Source organism: Malania oleifera, chromosome 2 (genome assembly GCF_029873635.1).
Source record: "Malania oleifera isolate guangnan ecotype guangnan chromosome 2, ASM2987363v1, whole genome shotgun sequence".
Lineage (NCBI taxonomy): Eukaryota > Viridiplantae > Streptophyta > Magnoliopsida > Santalales > Ximeniaceae > Malania > Malania oleifera.
Window position 1 is genome coordinate 125,908,772 of NC_080418.1, and position 14,635 is coordinate 125,923,406.

The 14,635-nt window shown below is 38.3% G+C and overlaps 1 protein-coding gene across 4 annotated transcripts in view; it reads left to right on the forward strand.

Annotated features, from left to right (window-relative positions):
- Positions 1–14,635, forward strand: part of LOC131149785 (structural maintenance of chromosomes protein 3) — a 107,628-nt gene that overhangs the window by 46,497 nt on the left and 46,496 nt on the right. For all 4 annotated transcript variants that reach the window (XM_058100532.1, XM_058100534.1, XM_058100533.1 and 1 more), the window contains one exon: positions 4,126–4,270. In XM_058100532.1, the coding sequence (XP_057956515.1) occupies positions 4,126–4,270 (145 nt within the window). The remainder of the gene's footprint in view (positions 1–4,125; positions 4,271–14,635) is intronic.

Below are 14,635 nucleotides of genomic sequence, written 5' to 3' on the forward strand. Positions count from 1 at the left end.
TATATATATATATATATATATATATATATATATATATTTGATTTCATTTTGAGTACTTCGTTTGCTGATTTCATTTTCAAGGGGGTGATATTTGTTCCCACTTGCTTAAAAAATAATATTTTATTCTCACTCAAACATTTTGTTTTATTCCATTTTCCACCCTTTCCTAGTGAAAATGGGTCCTTTCTTACATTTCATTTGTCTTGTATTCTTTGTAGCAAACTGTATGGCGTTTTTGGAGAGAGTTGTGCATGCCCTTCCTCCTTGTGGGTGTTTTGTAGTTTGTTGTGTAATGGGTTTGGAAAGGAAAGGAAAGGAGAGAGACGTTTTATGGCAGTGCTCAACTTGGGCTATCTTCTGGTGTATTTGGTTTGAGAGAAATGCCAGAATCTTTAATAACTTGGAGTCTTGGATACTCCTCCTAATTGCTTTGGAATAGAGTAGTGTTTCTTGCATTGCTTTGGGTTTCAGTGTATGATTACTTTTGGCATTTACCTCTATCAGATCTACAGTGTAACTGGGTTGCTATGATCAAGTAGAGCTGTTTTGTAATTTGTTCTCTGGTTTTCTAGCTTGTTCTTTTTTCTGTTTTGTCAGGAGGATATCTTATCCTTCCTGTTTTCCTCCTTTTTTTCTTGTTGCATTCTTCTCTCTCTCAAATAAATTTTTTTGTTTATAAAAAAATGAGTGCTTTATTCCTATTTGAACTCTCCTTCATTTTAAGGAAGGAAGAAGGAGTGGGGGGGGGGGGGGGGGGGGGGGGGGGAGGGCAGCTCAAGAGATATAGTGAAACGAGTCTGAAGTCATGGGTTTAAATCTTATAACTCTCTATCTATCACAGTACACAAAGAAAGTACTTATACACCCAGCACTACAACTAGAACAAATTATTGCAAAACAAACCCAAAGTACTTAGTACCCAAATTAACAAAAACTCTCAAAATATCTAGATTTACTAATTTAAAATGAAATACCTAATTTTTAATTCTTCAAATGAAATATGATCGCCTATAATGATCTGCAAGCAACCCTCCGTCAAACTGCCCCTGTTAGAGAAACTTAACCTCGAGTTTTACAATGGTGCAACAAGAGTAGGGTATATATATCCAAGAGCCATTCAACTTGTAATTTCATATTGTCCATTTTCAATTGACATTCAAATGTCAATTCTACAACAAATTACTGAAATTGTCCTCAATAATCCCAATCCTAATAAAGTTGATAAGTGGAGAATTATCACACTTTGGAAGATGAATCATAGCTTGGGGCCTATGCATCACTGACTTATGACCAGATTTGTTAACTTCATCATCCAACAAGCTCTTAGTTTGAATTGAGTTCCCAATTTTGTTGTTTAACTCTGCTGCCTGCTTCTTGAACGCTTCTAGGACTTGAAAGACACTTCGTTCCATTGCATTTGTTTGCCTTTCAAGAATTGTATCTGCTATCCATGCAGTCAGTTGAGCTTTAATTTCCACACTGATAATCAATGATGACTTGCAATTTGCTCTTTTATGTAATCATATTTGTAGTCCATCAAATGTTGTCCTTATTTCTGGTTTTCTATTCCACTCAAAATAAAGATCAAGATAAAACAGCCAATCTATGAGTACTCTTGAAGAAGTTACCATTGAAAAATGAACTTCCTGAAGACAAGGCATGGAATTCTATGTAACATTTTCCAAATTCAAATCTTGCAAGTCTTTGAGCCACAAGGCTCCCCACTTTGCAAGGGTAAGGGGAGGGTTGTCATAGTGTACGGAGCCTTACCTGTGCTTCTATGCTTAATATGATTCATACTTAATATTCAGACCCTGCGCCCAAACTCCAAAAAAATTTTAAAGAGGTAGAAATTGTAAGTCGAAAGATTTTTATTTTTTCAAACTCCTGTTTATGCTTATTTTGACCCAAAGACACTTTTTATTTTTAGCCATTTTATCTATTCATTGAATAAGTTAAGCGATGATCCAAGGGTTTTTACTCAGGGAATCTTTGGTTGGGTTTAGCTTGGAGGTTTTCTTGAATCATCGTGGTTCTAGTATGAATCTGAGGTTTCTTGGACTCGAACCCGTGACCAACCGGTGACAGAGGAGCAACCTTATTGTTGATCCAAGGCGCACCCTCAAATTCTTATCTTGCATGTATTAAAAAAATTACTGGCTTCCCAATTCAAATTTATTCAATTTCTTAGCTGTAATTCTGTTTTTCTCGTCAGTACACCACAGAATTTCTCAATAAGCTGAATTTGGGTGTCTGCAGTACTAAACTTTCCTCCACTGTTAGTTGATTTTTTTTAATCAGATTGTTGTCAAATTCTCATGATAGAAAACCAATTTGGCGCAGTAAATCTCAAAATATCACAGCCGAGTCTCAATCTGAATACTGCCAGACTTAATTCATCCTCGAAGTACTGAAAAGTCCAAGATCCTACAGTATATTTCGGAATACCACAAAGCAAAGTTAAAAATATTGTGGCTAGAACCAATTTATTGTGATTCTTAAAGTAGCAGAAGTCATTGGAAATTTTTTGCACATACTTTGCCTGTGCAGGAGGCGTGTGAACTGCTGGCAAAGGACCTCTGGCCTTGATATTCTGGCAGGTGGTAGATCAAGAGTCCGTGAGTTTGTTGGTGATGGCACTGTGTCAAAATAAGTCATACAGGGTGGGAGACTAGAAGGTTTTGCAAAAATGTTCTGGTAATGTGGTGTTCTTAAAGTGAGGTGCTGTGGGTGTAATTTTGGGGAAATGTTGCAGATGATGAACAATTCAAACATGATTGCTAGTACTTGCGTCGTATGGATTTAAAGTGCTCTAGTGGGTGTTCTGATGTTGGACAATGATCTCTGGCTTTGATGGCAGCAACAAGACTTGCTGTTTGATGGAAATGTTTATTGTGGTGATCATGGTGTGCTTTGATACTAAATTGAAGCAGGATAGAACAACAGAAGAAACAGGGAGGGAGAATGAAGGGAGAGAAACAGACAGAGAAGATGAGAAGAAGAAAGAACTGAGGAGGAAGAAGGAAGGAGAGGTGGGAGAGGGCAGCATGAGCGAGAGAGAGGGAAACAAGTCTGAAATCTGAATTCAAATCTGAGAGCTCACTAGTACAATAAAAAACAAATAACTTTAAACCAAACATTTCATGTAGAACAAATAATTACTGAATAACGCCAAAGTGCTTCAAATACCCAAAATAATCCTACAATAACAATACCTCCTGAAGTATCTAGATTTACTAATTTAAATAAAATATCTAATTTTTTTAAATCTTCAAAAGAAGTATGGTTTCCTAGAATTATTTGCAAGTGATCCTTCATCATTTCCCTTTTCTATTCTTGTTTCTGTTGTTAAACAATGTTACAATCTCATAACACCACATTTATTTCTGTTGTGTGTTACCTAAAAAAATAAAAACGTCGCAACCCATTTCTTGTAGCTTTTGAAAACCAAAAAATGGCTTTCGAGAATTGTTGGTTTGGTTGTGGCAATGATCTGAAAAATGGGCAATATTATACTGAAACTCCATTGCCATAAAATTCCCCATCACAACCACGATTCATGACCTAGCCCATTCTTTTGCAAAACCCCCATCCCTCCATCACCGTCACAGGTACGCATGACTCTGCAGCATTCCCTCCGTCCTGCTTGCTATTGATTGGCCAAAGCTATTCATCTGTGATCATCTCACCAGTAACTTGACAGTGAGTCATCATTCTCTGTCACAACTGCTACATTCAAACAACCTTCATGCTGAATTCTCCTCCCTAGCAATCAGTGATGAACTAGCTCAACGTATCCAGAGAAGAGAAAAGCAGAAAAGGCGGAAAAGTAGTTGGGGTGGGCGAGCCCATGCTTTGTGCTCATTCCTCAATTTCCAAGCACAATTTCAATTTTTATCTTGAGTTTTAGTACAATCAATCTAGCTGTGAGTTTTGATTTTTAGTTTTCATTTTTCAATTTTCAATTTTTGTTTTTGAAATGTTTGGTGGTGATCCTATGATTTCGTGTAGGTAGTAACAATGTAACATCCTTTATATTCTATTACTTTGTTAGTAATATTCCTTTTCTATGCCCAAAAAAATGGTTGTTTTGTTTGCTGATTATATTATTCCTGAATTGTGTAGAATAATGGAACGTGAGAAGAAGCTTAGCATTCTTTATCAAAAACAAGGTCGTGCCACTCAGTTTTCGAGTAAAGCTGCACGTGACAGATGGCTTCAGAAGGAAATTGATGAGCTTGAGCAAGTTTTTTCTTCAAATAGGGCACAGGTGACTTCTAATATGGCTTCTCATAAGCGTATTAAATATCACTTCTGTTGCAAATTCATCTTTTCAATAAAATTCTGTCTGGATGTTTGGATCTTTGGTTGTACAGAGCTCTCTCATATTGCTTGGCCAAGAGCTAAGAATTGGTGACTTAATCCATTGAACTGCTGTCCTTTCAGCTAAAGATCCATCATAAATCGTCATAAATAAAGAACAGTTATTTATTTATTTATTTTTTGTAGTTTTTGATGAAGAGAAAAATGTAGTGGAGGATAAGAAGCTATTTGTTCGGCTAGATCTACCGTTAATATTTGTTTTCATTAAGAAACAGTTAATTTTTTTAGTGAGGAAAATAACAAGAGGAGCTCCTCCATGGAGAAATTTTGAAGGTATTTTTGATGGCGACTCTTGCTACTGTACTTGCATTTGCTTTTGCTTGACCCTTTTCACTCTGGATTCCTGTTTGAGTTCTTTTTTGCTTGTCTTGATGGATACAATCATATATTGATACGGAAGCGAACTTTGACGGAACGGTGTAGATTGAAAGAAAATCTTTTTATGTGCAACTGGAAAAGGTTGGTGTAGGGGTTTTTGTTCACTTGGAAGAGAAAACCAGATTCACAGCAGATGGATTTGGATTCCCATGTTGGTGGCTAGATGGGTTTGCAAATGCTTGCCTTTGATTTCGCAGATCGTAGAAGAGCACTCGTTACAGAAAGTTTAGCAAGATAAAGATTTGGGTGGCTACTAAAGCAAATCTGAAGGGTAATTTTTTGGAGCTGAGCTTACGACTGAATGATGAGGGTTAAGCAATTTTCACTCCTGAAGGTCTGGAAGGGGACGGATGGTGGAGCTTTTTGCCAGGCATTGCCAGTTTAGAGAAAACAAGTGCAGCTGATTCTCAATCTTCAAGGAATCACGACCACTGAAGCTGGAAGGGGGTCATATTCGGTTGTTTACGGACAGCAAAGAATGTCTTGTGGAAACTGTGGAGGTTCTCAAATGGTGAACACAGGAATGGCAGCTGCTGGTGGTCCAGGAGTTTTCAGGGAAACTAAGGTTTCCAAGGCGGAGGTGTGGATCACAAAAGCACCAGAGGGTGGAGTGGGCTTCGATTCGGCTGGACCAGGTATCATTAACATCACGGTCCATTTGGCTCAATTACTGGAAAATAAGCTGGGGCTTTTTTATGGGTGATCTCGGCCAATTCCAGCTAGTTAGGCTCTTGAGGGAGTTTTTAATGGTTTTGAAGATATCAAATGCAAGAGTTTTCAGTGGCCAGAATGGGCTGTTTCTTCTTCACAGGGCCATGTTCCAGGGGTCCAATGTATGGGCAAAGATGCTGTAAGGTTGAGCTTGCCTCAAGCCCATCAGTTAATTCAGAGGATTGGAAGTGGTGAGAGTTGTATAGCCGAGGCTCATGCTATGGTGGGCTTTGAAAAGGAGGAGAGCAGCAGGTATGGCTTTGGGCAAACTGAGCAATGGGAGGAGAATCAGATTTATAACACATCTTCTCCGGCACAATGGGTTGGTGTGAGTGGGCAGCATATACCCTCTTCTGATGGGCAAGGAGATTAGGGTGGGGATGTTCTGAAGTTAGAAACCTCAAGGGGGGCTTTTTGATTGTGGAGCAGGCTGGGAATCAAGACGGTGTGAGTACCACTAATAACAAGGTGGGGATGTATGGATACAAAATCTAGGATTACTGGAAAGTCAGCATTATCACACATGTATTCTCGATAAGGGCAGAAAAGTATTGAAGAAAAGGACTCCAATAGAGTGACATTCTACTGCATATGTGAGGAGAGCTAAGGGACCATTTAGTTGTGGAAAACAATTTCTGTTTTCCAAATTTTAGTTTTCCAAAAACTTATAGAAATTTTTGCTTTTAAATTTTTTTTTCTAAGATTTGTATTAAAAAGGTAGAAAATAAGAGTTTGTTTAAATGTGCAAATCAACTTTTCATTTTTTATTTCTAGATTTTAAACTAATCAAAAGAAAGACAACTTGTTTTCCAATTTTCCTAAATCTACATAAGGCAATATTTAGAATCATGGATTTTTTGTTGGGCTTCAATTTGGATTTGTGGGGATTCAGAAGAAACTCTATACATAATCCACACAAATTAAGAATCTGCTAAAATGGGTATGCGGCTAAGAATCAAATTGCTACAAAAAATTGAAAATAAAAATTCCAGATTGCTTCCTGCCCCATAAGTCCCTTCTCCAAGATTTGTGGCAACTTCGAAGATTTTTTTTTGGCAAAGCTTTAACTGGCAATATTTGGTCTGACTGAAGGCCAACGCATGACCATGACTCCTCATCCACTTCTCAAAAGGAGTGAAGAAAAGATGCTTGCACAGATTGGAAGATGGTGGGCCCCTTTGTTTTGCCCAAGCCTGGTTCACAATCGAAATTATTTTCATTTTAATATAAATTGCAAATTTGAATAATTGATAAGTTGGGCATCGACAAAGGAATTTATATCCTTTCTATTTTGACAAGCGTGATTTACCTGTTTTTTTTTTTTTTATCATTTTTCTTATTGTATGTAACAATATTTTTTAAGGGATTAAATATAATCTTAAAAATTGCGAATATTAAATAATGAGCGCAAGCATATTTTAGAAACCAGCTTGTTTCATTCGATTCTCATTATCAATCAAGCAAAACAAACCTAAGAAAAAGTATAGGACGTGCAACCTTCAGCAAGAGCAGAGATATTCTGATAAACCAAGGAAAGCTTAGTCCAATTGGCAAGATTGAAGGAAGTTGGAGTGTCAGCCAGTTGCTGACGAGTCCATTGTGAAAGATATTAGAGATAGTTGACGAGTTCAAGATTGCCGTAACATATATTGATAGATGGTTTGTGCTGAAGTTTAGGAAGGTCCAAATAGTTTTAACAGATTCTTGTTCAGACAAAGGATTTAATCTAATTTTTTTCATCATCAGTGATGGATTGGGTTATGACAGATGTAGTGCTCTAGTTTTGGTTTGCAACAAGTTTGCTTGTCTCTGTTTATTTGCTTGTTTCTAGTTTTGATTTGTTTGTTTGCTTCTTTCTAGTTTTTTTTTTAAGGTAAAGATATGATGCTGTCACTCTTCATGTTGAATCAGATGGTGTCCAGTCATACGGAGAGGGTAGTAGTGTGGCTGAGCAGTTTCAAAATAGAGTTTCTGATGTTTTGGATGATTGCTTGGGTAGGACTATTTCTATAGTTCAGTCAGTGCAATAAGAGGCTATCACGAGGAAAGTTCTGCAGAAGATGAAGATGCTCAAGATCTTTTAGATAGAATGAGTTTGATTTAGTTATTCCTAATGGTGTGGAAATTAGATTATTTGGGGAAGGATCATGCATTGAAGAAAATTAGGTAGATGTAATTAGAAAATTTAAAGAGTTTGATTGATTATGGTAATAGGCGTTTGAGGAGGGAAATTTTAACTTGAAATCTTGACCTTTTTTTTTTAAAATTAATTTTCTTTTTATTTTATGTATATATTTTTGGTGGATGGCTTGCTCTCATCTAGCTTGTATACTTTTCCTTCTCTCTTAGCTTAATTATTTTTCTATGGAAAAAATTGGAAATTCAATTCTGGCTGTTATGCTGCATTTGTAACCCCCCCTGGCCCACAAGGTTCCCCCGTTTTGTGAGGGTACGGGGAGGGTCATCACATTTTAGGCAGCCTTACCCTTGCTTTTATGCTGAGAGGCTGTTGAACCCGTGACCAACCAATCACAAAGAAGCAACCTTAACATTGATCCAAAGCCTACCCTCCATGCTGCATTCGCACCCCCAAACATAGTAATTGCAATTGCCCCTTAGCACCTCATCTTACTTGTGTAGGTTTGGTGTAGAATGGTCTTCCTTGCATTGCTTATGGCTTAGGAGGATATATTATCCTTTGTTTTGTATCTTCTTTCTTTTCATTTTCTGAATGGAACTTTTGTTTATAGAAAAAGCTTGATAATCCATCTAACTTTAGTCAATCAGCAGTCCTTGTAGCAGATGTTTTGAGTAGGATGGTGGAGAGGGGTTTGGTTAGAGGCCTAGAAATGGGGAGAGAGGGTGTGGTGGTTTCTCATCTCCAGTTTGCTGATGATTCTGTCTTCTTTTTTTTTTTTTAGATGATCAGTCTTTCTTTTAGGAGAATCTTGGTTGTTCTTATTATTTTCGAGATGGTGCCCGGGCTTAAAATTAATATGGGGAAGAGTGGTTTAGCGGCTGTGAATGTGCCAGTTGAGCATGTTAGGTAGTGGGCTAATGAAGTGGGTTGTGGTATTTTGGAATGACTTTTGACTTATTTAGATGTCAGTTTGGGGGGTAACCCTAGAGCCGTAGTTTTTTGGAAACCGGTAGTGGAAAGGGTGACAAAGAGATTAGATGGTTAGAAGGGAGCCCATTTCTCTCTTGAGGGTGATTACTTTGATTCAAGATTTTTATGCTAGTATCCTACTAAATTTCCTGTTTGTTTTTAAGTTACTAATGGGGATTGCTAGCAAGCTTGAGAGGATTATGAGAGTTTTTGTGGTCCGGCGGAGGAGTCAGAGACCAGCTAGTGAGCTGGGCTGAGGTTTGTAGATTCAAAAAGGAGGGGGGTTTGGGTCTTGGTAAGCTAGTGTCTAAAAACATTGCTTTTCTAGCTAAATGGCTAGGCGCTTCTCCAAGAAGAATTGCCCTTTTGGCATAAAGTAATATGAACTACGTTTGGGATGGATGAGAATCGGTGAAATACCAATGCTAATTTAAGATGCTCTTTGAGGAGTATGTGGAGGTCCATTTCTCAGGTCTATCCTTTTTTCACCCCTTAGACTAAACTTGAGGTGGGGAGGGGTTCTCATATTCATTTTTGGAAAGACCCTTGGCTGGGCAACACACCATTTTCCACTTCTTTTTGCCTTGTCTCTTTCATCTAATTTTCGAGCAAAATAAACCCATTTCTTTTTTTGTTGGTGACTTGAGCAATCCTTTGGTTTCCTGAATTCTTAACTTTGGGAGACCTCTCAACGATAGGGAGATGGTGGAATTGTCATCCTTGTTAACTTTATTAAATGGGAGTAACCCGTCTTCGAGGGGGATGTTTGTTGGTCGTTGGACCAGTTAGGAGTGTTTTCTTTCAAATATTTTCTTGAATTTTTGATTCATTCTAACTCTCTTTCTCACTCTACTCTACTATTTTGAAGGCTAAGGTTCCCCCTAAAAAAGGCTTTTACTTGGTTGGTTGTGCTTAATAAGATAACACTAATAACTTATGGCAAATTAAGAGACCTATGAAAGCTTATGTGTGCTTTGTTTCAAGAACTTAGAGATAACTTTTCACATTCTTTTGCAATGTGAATTTTCTTGGAGTATATGGAATATGCTCTTTGGTCTCATGAGAAAGTTGGGTTTGTCCTCCTTTGTTGGAAGAATTTTTAGATATATCCTTCGTAGGCTTTGGTAGAAGGAAGGATAGGGCAACTTAATGGAAGTGTGGTTTTTTTGCAGTATTATATGGTGTGTGGATGGAATGTTATACTCAGATATGTTTTGGGAAAAAATTAAACTAGATGCTGGTTTGGGAAAAAAAATTAAGTGCTTGGCCTTACTGTGGTGTGTTGGTTATGGATTTTTTAAAGAGGCAAACTTCCAGGAGTTTCAAAGAGATTGGAGGAACACACTAACTTGATAATCTTTTTTCTTTTTTTATTTTTATTTATTAAGTTTTGGAGTATCTTAGTTTGTCGAGAGATAACTCATTCTCCCTCTTGTAAATTCTTTATCTATTAATGACATCTTCATTTGTTATCAAAAAAAAGAAAAAAAAAGAGGAAAGTCACAAGATAAATCATCTCTAATGGAATAGAAGGTGGAGTGAAAATGGGTTCATTGTGCAAAGAGGATAACCTATACAAACGATGAAAAGAGGTATAGTATGAAGAATCATCCACTCAAAATATCTTTCCAAAGCAAAATGCGGAACTCCTTATCCAAATTTAGTTTAGTATAAGGGGTAAAGAGGAAACATCTATGAAATACATGCCCGAGGGCTCCTTGGAGAACATTTGAACCCCACATTAACCAACCTACCAAGACCCAAACCCCCCTCCGTTTTAGACCTACAAACTAACTCCCATCTCACCAAATGATCCCTTTTCTCTCCCTTCCCGAAGCATAAGAAATCTCTTATGACTCAAATATTTCTAGCAACAATGCATTGGAATTCTAAAATAGAGAGCGGAATAAAGGAGTTTATTAAGACAAGGGCTCAATTTAGATGGAACGGCCAAATGGGTTTTGTTAAAGAAGCTAATTGAGGCTACTAGCCTTGAAGACATATCCTAGAGGTAGAAGTCTAAAACCTTATTGCTTAAGGAGGGTGGAATACTAGATTTTTTCCACCGAACCCTGAATGCTCATCGTAGACTGAACACAATTTCCAACATTGAAATCGGTGAGAACACCTTGACTGAGGAGGACATTAATAGGGGAATCTGCAACTTCTATAAAGCTCTTTAAAGCTAAAGACTTGAATTGGACGACATTGATTTCAATTCTCTCAGCCCCTCCATTGTAGAGTGGCTTGAGAGACCCTTTGAGGAAACCGAAATGCTCCAGGCCATTGGAGATTGCAATGGAGACAAAACGGCAAGGCTAGACGATTTCTCCCTTTCATTCTTTCAGTCAAACTGGGGCGAGCTAAGTAGGATTTGCTAACTCTTTTAAGGATTTCTTTAGATTGGGAAGATTTGTTTGCAGCATCAATGCCTCATTTCTTATCCTCATCTCGTGAAACTTGGGGCAACCAACATTAAACTTTTGTCCAATTAGCTTGGTGGGAAGTATATATAAAATCCTTGCTAAAATCTTTGCTACAAGGCTCAAAAAAGCCATTTCGCAAGACATTGGGAAATATCAACACGCCTTTGTGGTGGGAAGACAAATCATTGTTGCAGCCCTAATATTTATTAAGGTAGTAGGTACTTACCAGAGGGAAAAGAAAAACGGAGTGGTGTGTAAACTTGATGTGGAGATAGCCTTCAATCATGTCAACTGGAACGTCCTTTTCTTTACCTTCAAGGAAATGAGTTTTAGGGAGCGTTGGTGTAGTTGGATTGCTTATTGCATCAACACACCTAGCTTCTTTGTGTTAATGAACAGGCGACTCGATGGTTTCTTTTGATCCTGTAGAGATATGAGCAAAGGGGATCCCCTATCCCCCTTCTTGTTCATCATGGTGATGGATTGTTGAGCCTCATGTTGAGAAAAGCTACAAGTGAAGGACTGCTCAAATGCCTTGAGTTGGCAGACACAATAGATTTATTGAGGTCATGCATCTCCTGTTTGTTGATGACGCTATACTTTTTTGTGAGGACGATCCTCTCCACATTCTGAATTTGAGATGTATCTTAACAGGGTTTGAGGCGGTTTTGAGTTTGAAGGTTCACCTTGGAAAAAGTGAAATCATTCCGGTTGGAGGAAATGTAGATGGGTGTCGCCTTGCTGGTCTTCTGGGCTGCAAAATGGGTACGTTTCCTAGTAACTACCTTGGGTTACCTCTCTGTGCCAAATTCAAAGACAAAGGAGTGTGGGATCTCATCTTTCAGAAATTTGAAAAATTTCTTGTCAAAAGGTGGCAGATTCACTCTCATCAAAAGCACCTTGACAAACAACCCTGTTTATTTCATGTCTCTCCTCCCCCTTCCGACTTCAGTTGCCAAGAGACTTGAAGGAATTCAAAGTAGGTTTCTTTGGGGAAGCTTTGGGGCAGAATCAAATTTCACCTTGTCAAATGGGGCATGGTGAAACAACCCTTTCATTTAGGAAGTTTGGGCTTGAAGTCCCTTCACACTTTCAACAAAGGCCAGTAGAGGAAATGCTCATGGAGATTCATGATTGAGAAAGATCACCTTTGGTGGGGAAATGTTGCTGTGAAATACAGGATTGAACATCCCAACCTAATAGTGGACCGCATGGTGTGGGAGTGGAATTTCATGAGGAAAGGCTGGAATTTTTTTGCCTGATGTATCAGGTTTCAGGTGGGGAGTGGGGACAACATATATTTTAGGCATGACCTATAGCCCGATTAAGAAGCTCTTTGCCTCCTATTCCCAGCCATCTATAACTCGGCATGTGATAAAGATGCCCGTGTTAGTCAACACCTTCAAACCTCAGATCAGGAGCTCTTTTGGAACATCCGCTTTGTTAGAAATGTGGATGATTGGGAACTCAACCAGGTCACGGATTTCTACAGCTTTCTCTACAGCTACCAACTCTACAATAGCACCGATCTCCCTTTTTTTAATCCTTAGTATTGAAGGGAGGCTTCATCTTTAGATCCTTCCACAGGAAGCTGTTCCCTTTGGTGTCAAACAACTTTATTTTCCCTTGGACTCAAATTTTGAAGAGTTCAGCCCCCACAAAATATGCCTTCCTTGCTTGGGAGGCAACCCATGGTAAGATTTTGAAGATGGATGACCTGCAGAGAAGGGGTCTGTCAGTTGTCAACAGATGTCCCCTCTGCATGGTTGATGCAGAATTGGTTGAACATATCCTCAACTATTCTTGGACAAGGAATCTCTGGAATACGATGCTGTCTCTAATTGGAAGACAACAGCAGGTTGTCTCTAACTCTAGGAAGAGAGGTCTGGGCCTGGAAAGATATTTGGGCTTCAAAGGCGAAAAGAAAGGCTTTGTCTCATTATCCATGCAATGTTCTGGTGTGTTTGGAATGAGAGGAATAGGCAAGTGCTAAAAAATTCAGCCTCAGCAATCCAAATCAGCAAAAAACACTGGATTACTGCGACTAACAGCTGGCATAGTAGGACTGTTATTAATGATTTTGATGTAATCTTTGATTTGTGTGACACCCTTCTGGTGCTTGATTCAGTGTACCATGGGCTGCCATCTCCTTGATGCCTCTTCAATATGGTTGCCTTTACTTATCAAAAAAAGGAGAAAAAAAAATAGAGAGGAATACATGAAAGACAAGCCTGAATGAGGGTGATATGCTCCATATAGAGAGCAGGACATCCTTCCACGCATTTGATCGCTTAGACTTCTTGTCCACCACAGAATTCTGAAACCCAACCGACCTAGGATTGCCACCTAAAGGCATGCCTAAATAAGAAGAGGCATTGTAGAACACCACAACCAGCTAAAGAGGACAGGTCCAAAGATCTGTCCTGGCTCATATTAATACAAGCTAAGCCAGTCTTCCCCAAATTTATCTTCAAACCAGAAATACTCTTGAAAAACAATTGCAAAATAGTTAACATTTAACAAAGACTCCCTATGATCCTCTAGGAAGAAATCATTATAATCTGCGAATTGAAGATAGACGCCACAACCCCCTCACACCCCAATCCAATCCCTCTCAACAAACCTCTCCCTACAGCCTATTAACCAATCTACTCAAGAAGTCTACTACAATAACAAACAAAATAGGAGAAAAGGGATCCCCTTGCCTAACCCACCTTGAAGCTTTGAACCACAATATAGGCTCCCCATTTATAATAATTGAAAAAGAGGCATTAGATCTAGTTCCTCCATCTTTCAGCAAACACGTTCTTCATAAAAATTTTATTAAGAAAATTCTAACTAACGTGGTCATAAGCTTTTTGAAAATCAACTTTAAAAACAATTATGTTTACTATCCTTGGAGAAACATCCTTAAGAACCTTGTTTGCCACCAAAATAGCACCCATAATTTGCCTATTCCTCAAAAAGCACTTTGAGCTTCAAAAAATAGTATCTCCTATCATAAAACTCAACTTTTTCACCAGAACTTTAGTAATGATCTTATACACGCTAGTAAGTAAATTAATAGGCCAAAATTTACAACCTTAAAAGACCCCCTTCTACTTCTTTCCCATCCAACAAATGAAACTCACCTAAAATGTTGTTTTTCTCAACCCTAATGCCCAAAAACTTCAACATTCCATTTTTGGAACTCCTTCAAGTGAATAAGTTTTTTCATGAACCTAAAACCTTTTGAACCCGCCTCAATCTCTTCCCCCCAAGTATCCCTAACAAAAGAAAGAAAAGACTTATGACCAAGCCATAGTTGGATCCCACTTGACCTTTGCTAGACTCTAACCAAATAGGGAAATGATTTGACATTGGCTCATTCAAGACCACTTCAGAAAGTTTTGGAAACTCATCTTCCCATTCACTTAAAAATAGGAATGCATCCAAAAAGCTAATGATCAACATCTGATATCTTCTGTTATTACTGACTTCTTTTGCAATTTGTATTAAGAGGATAGTCTTAATAGACCTATGATTGAGGACTTATATTGGGATCCAATCTCTGCTGATCAATTGCTTTGGCTTGAGAGAACTTTTGATGAGGAGGAAGTGAAGCGGGTGATTTTTGGGATGGATAGAG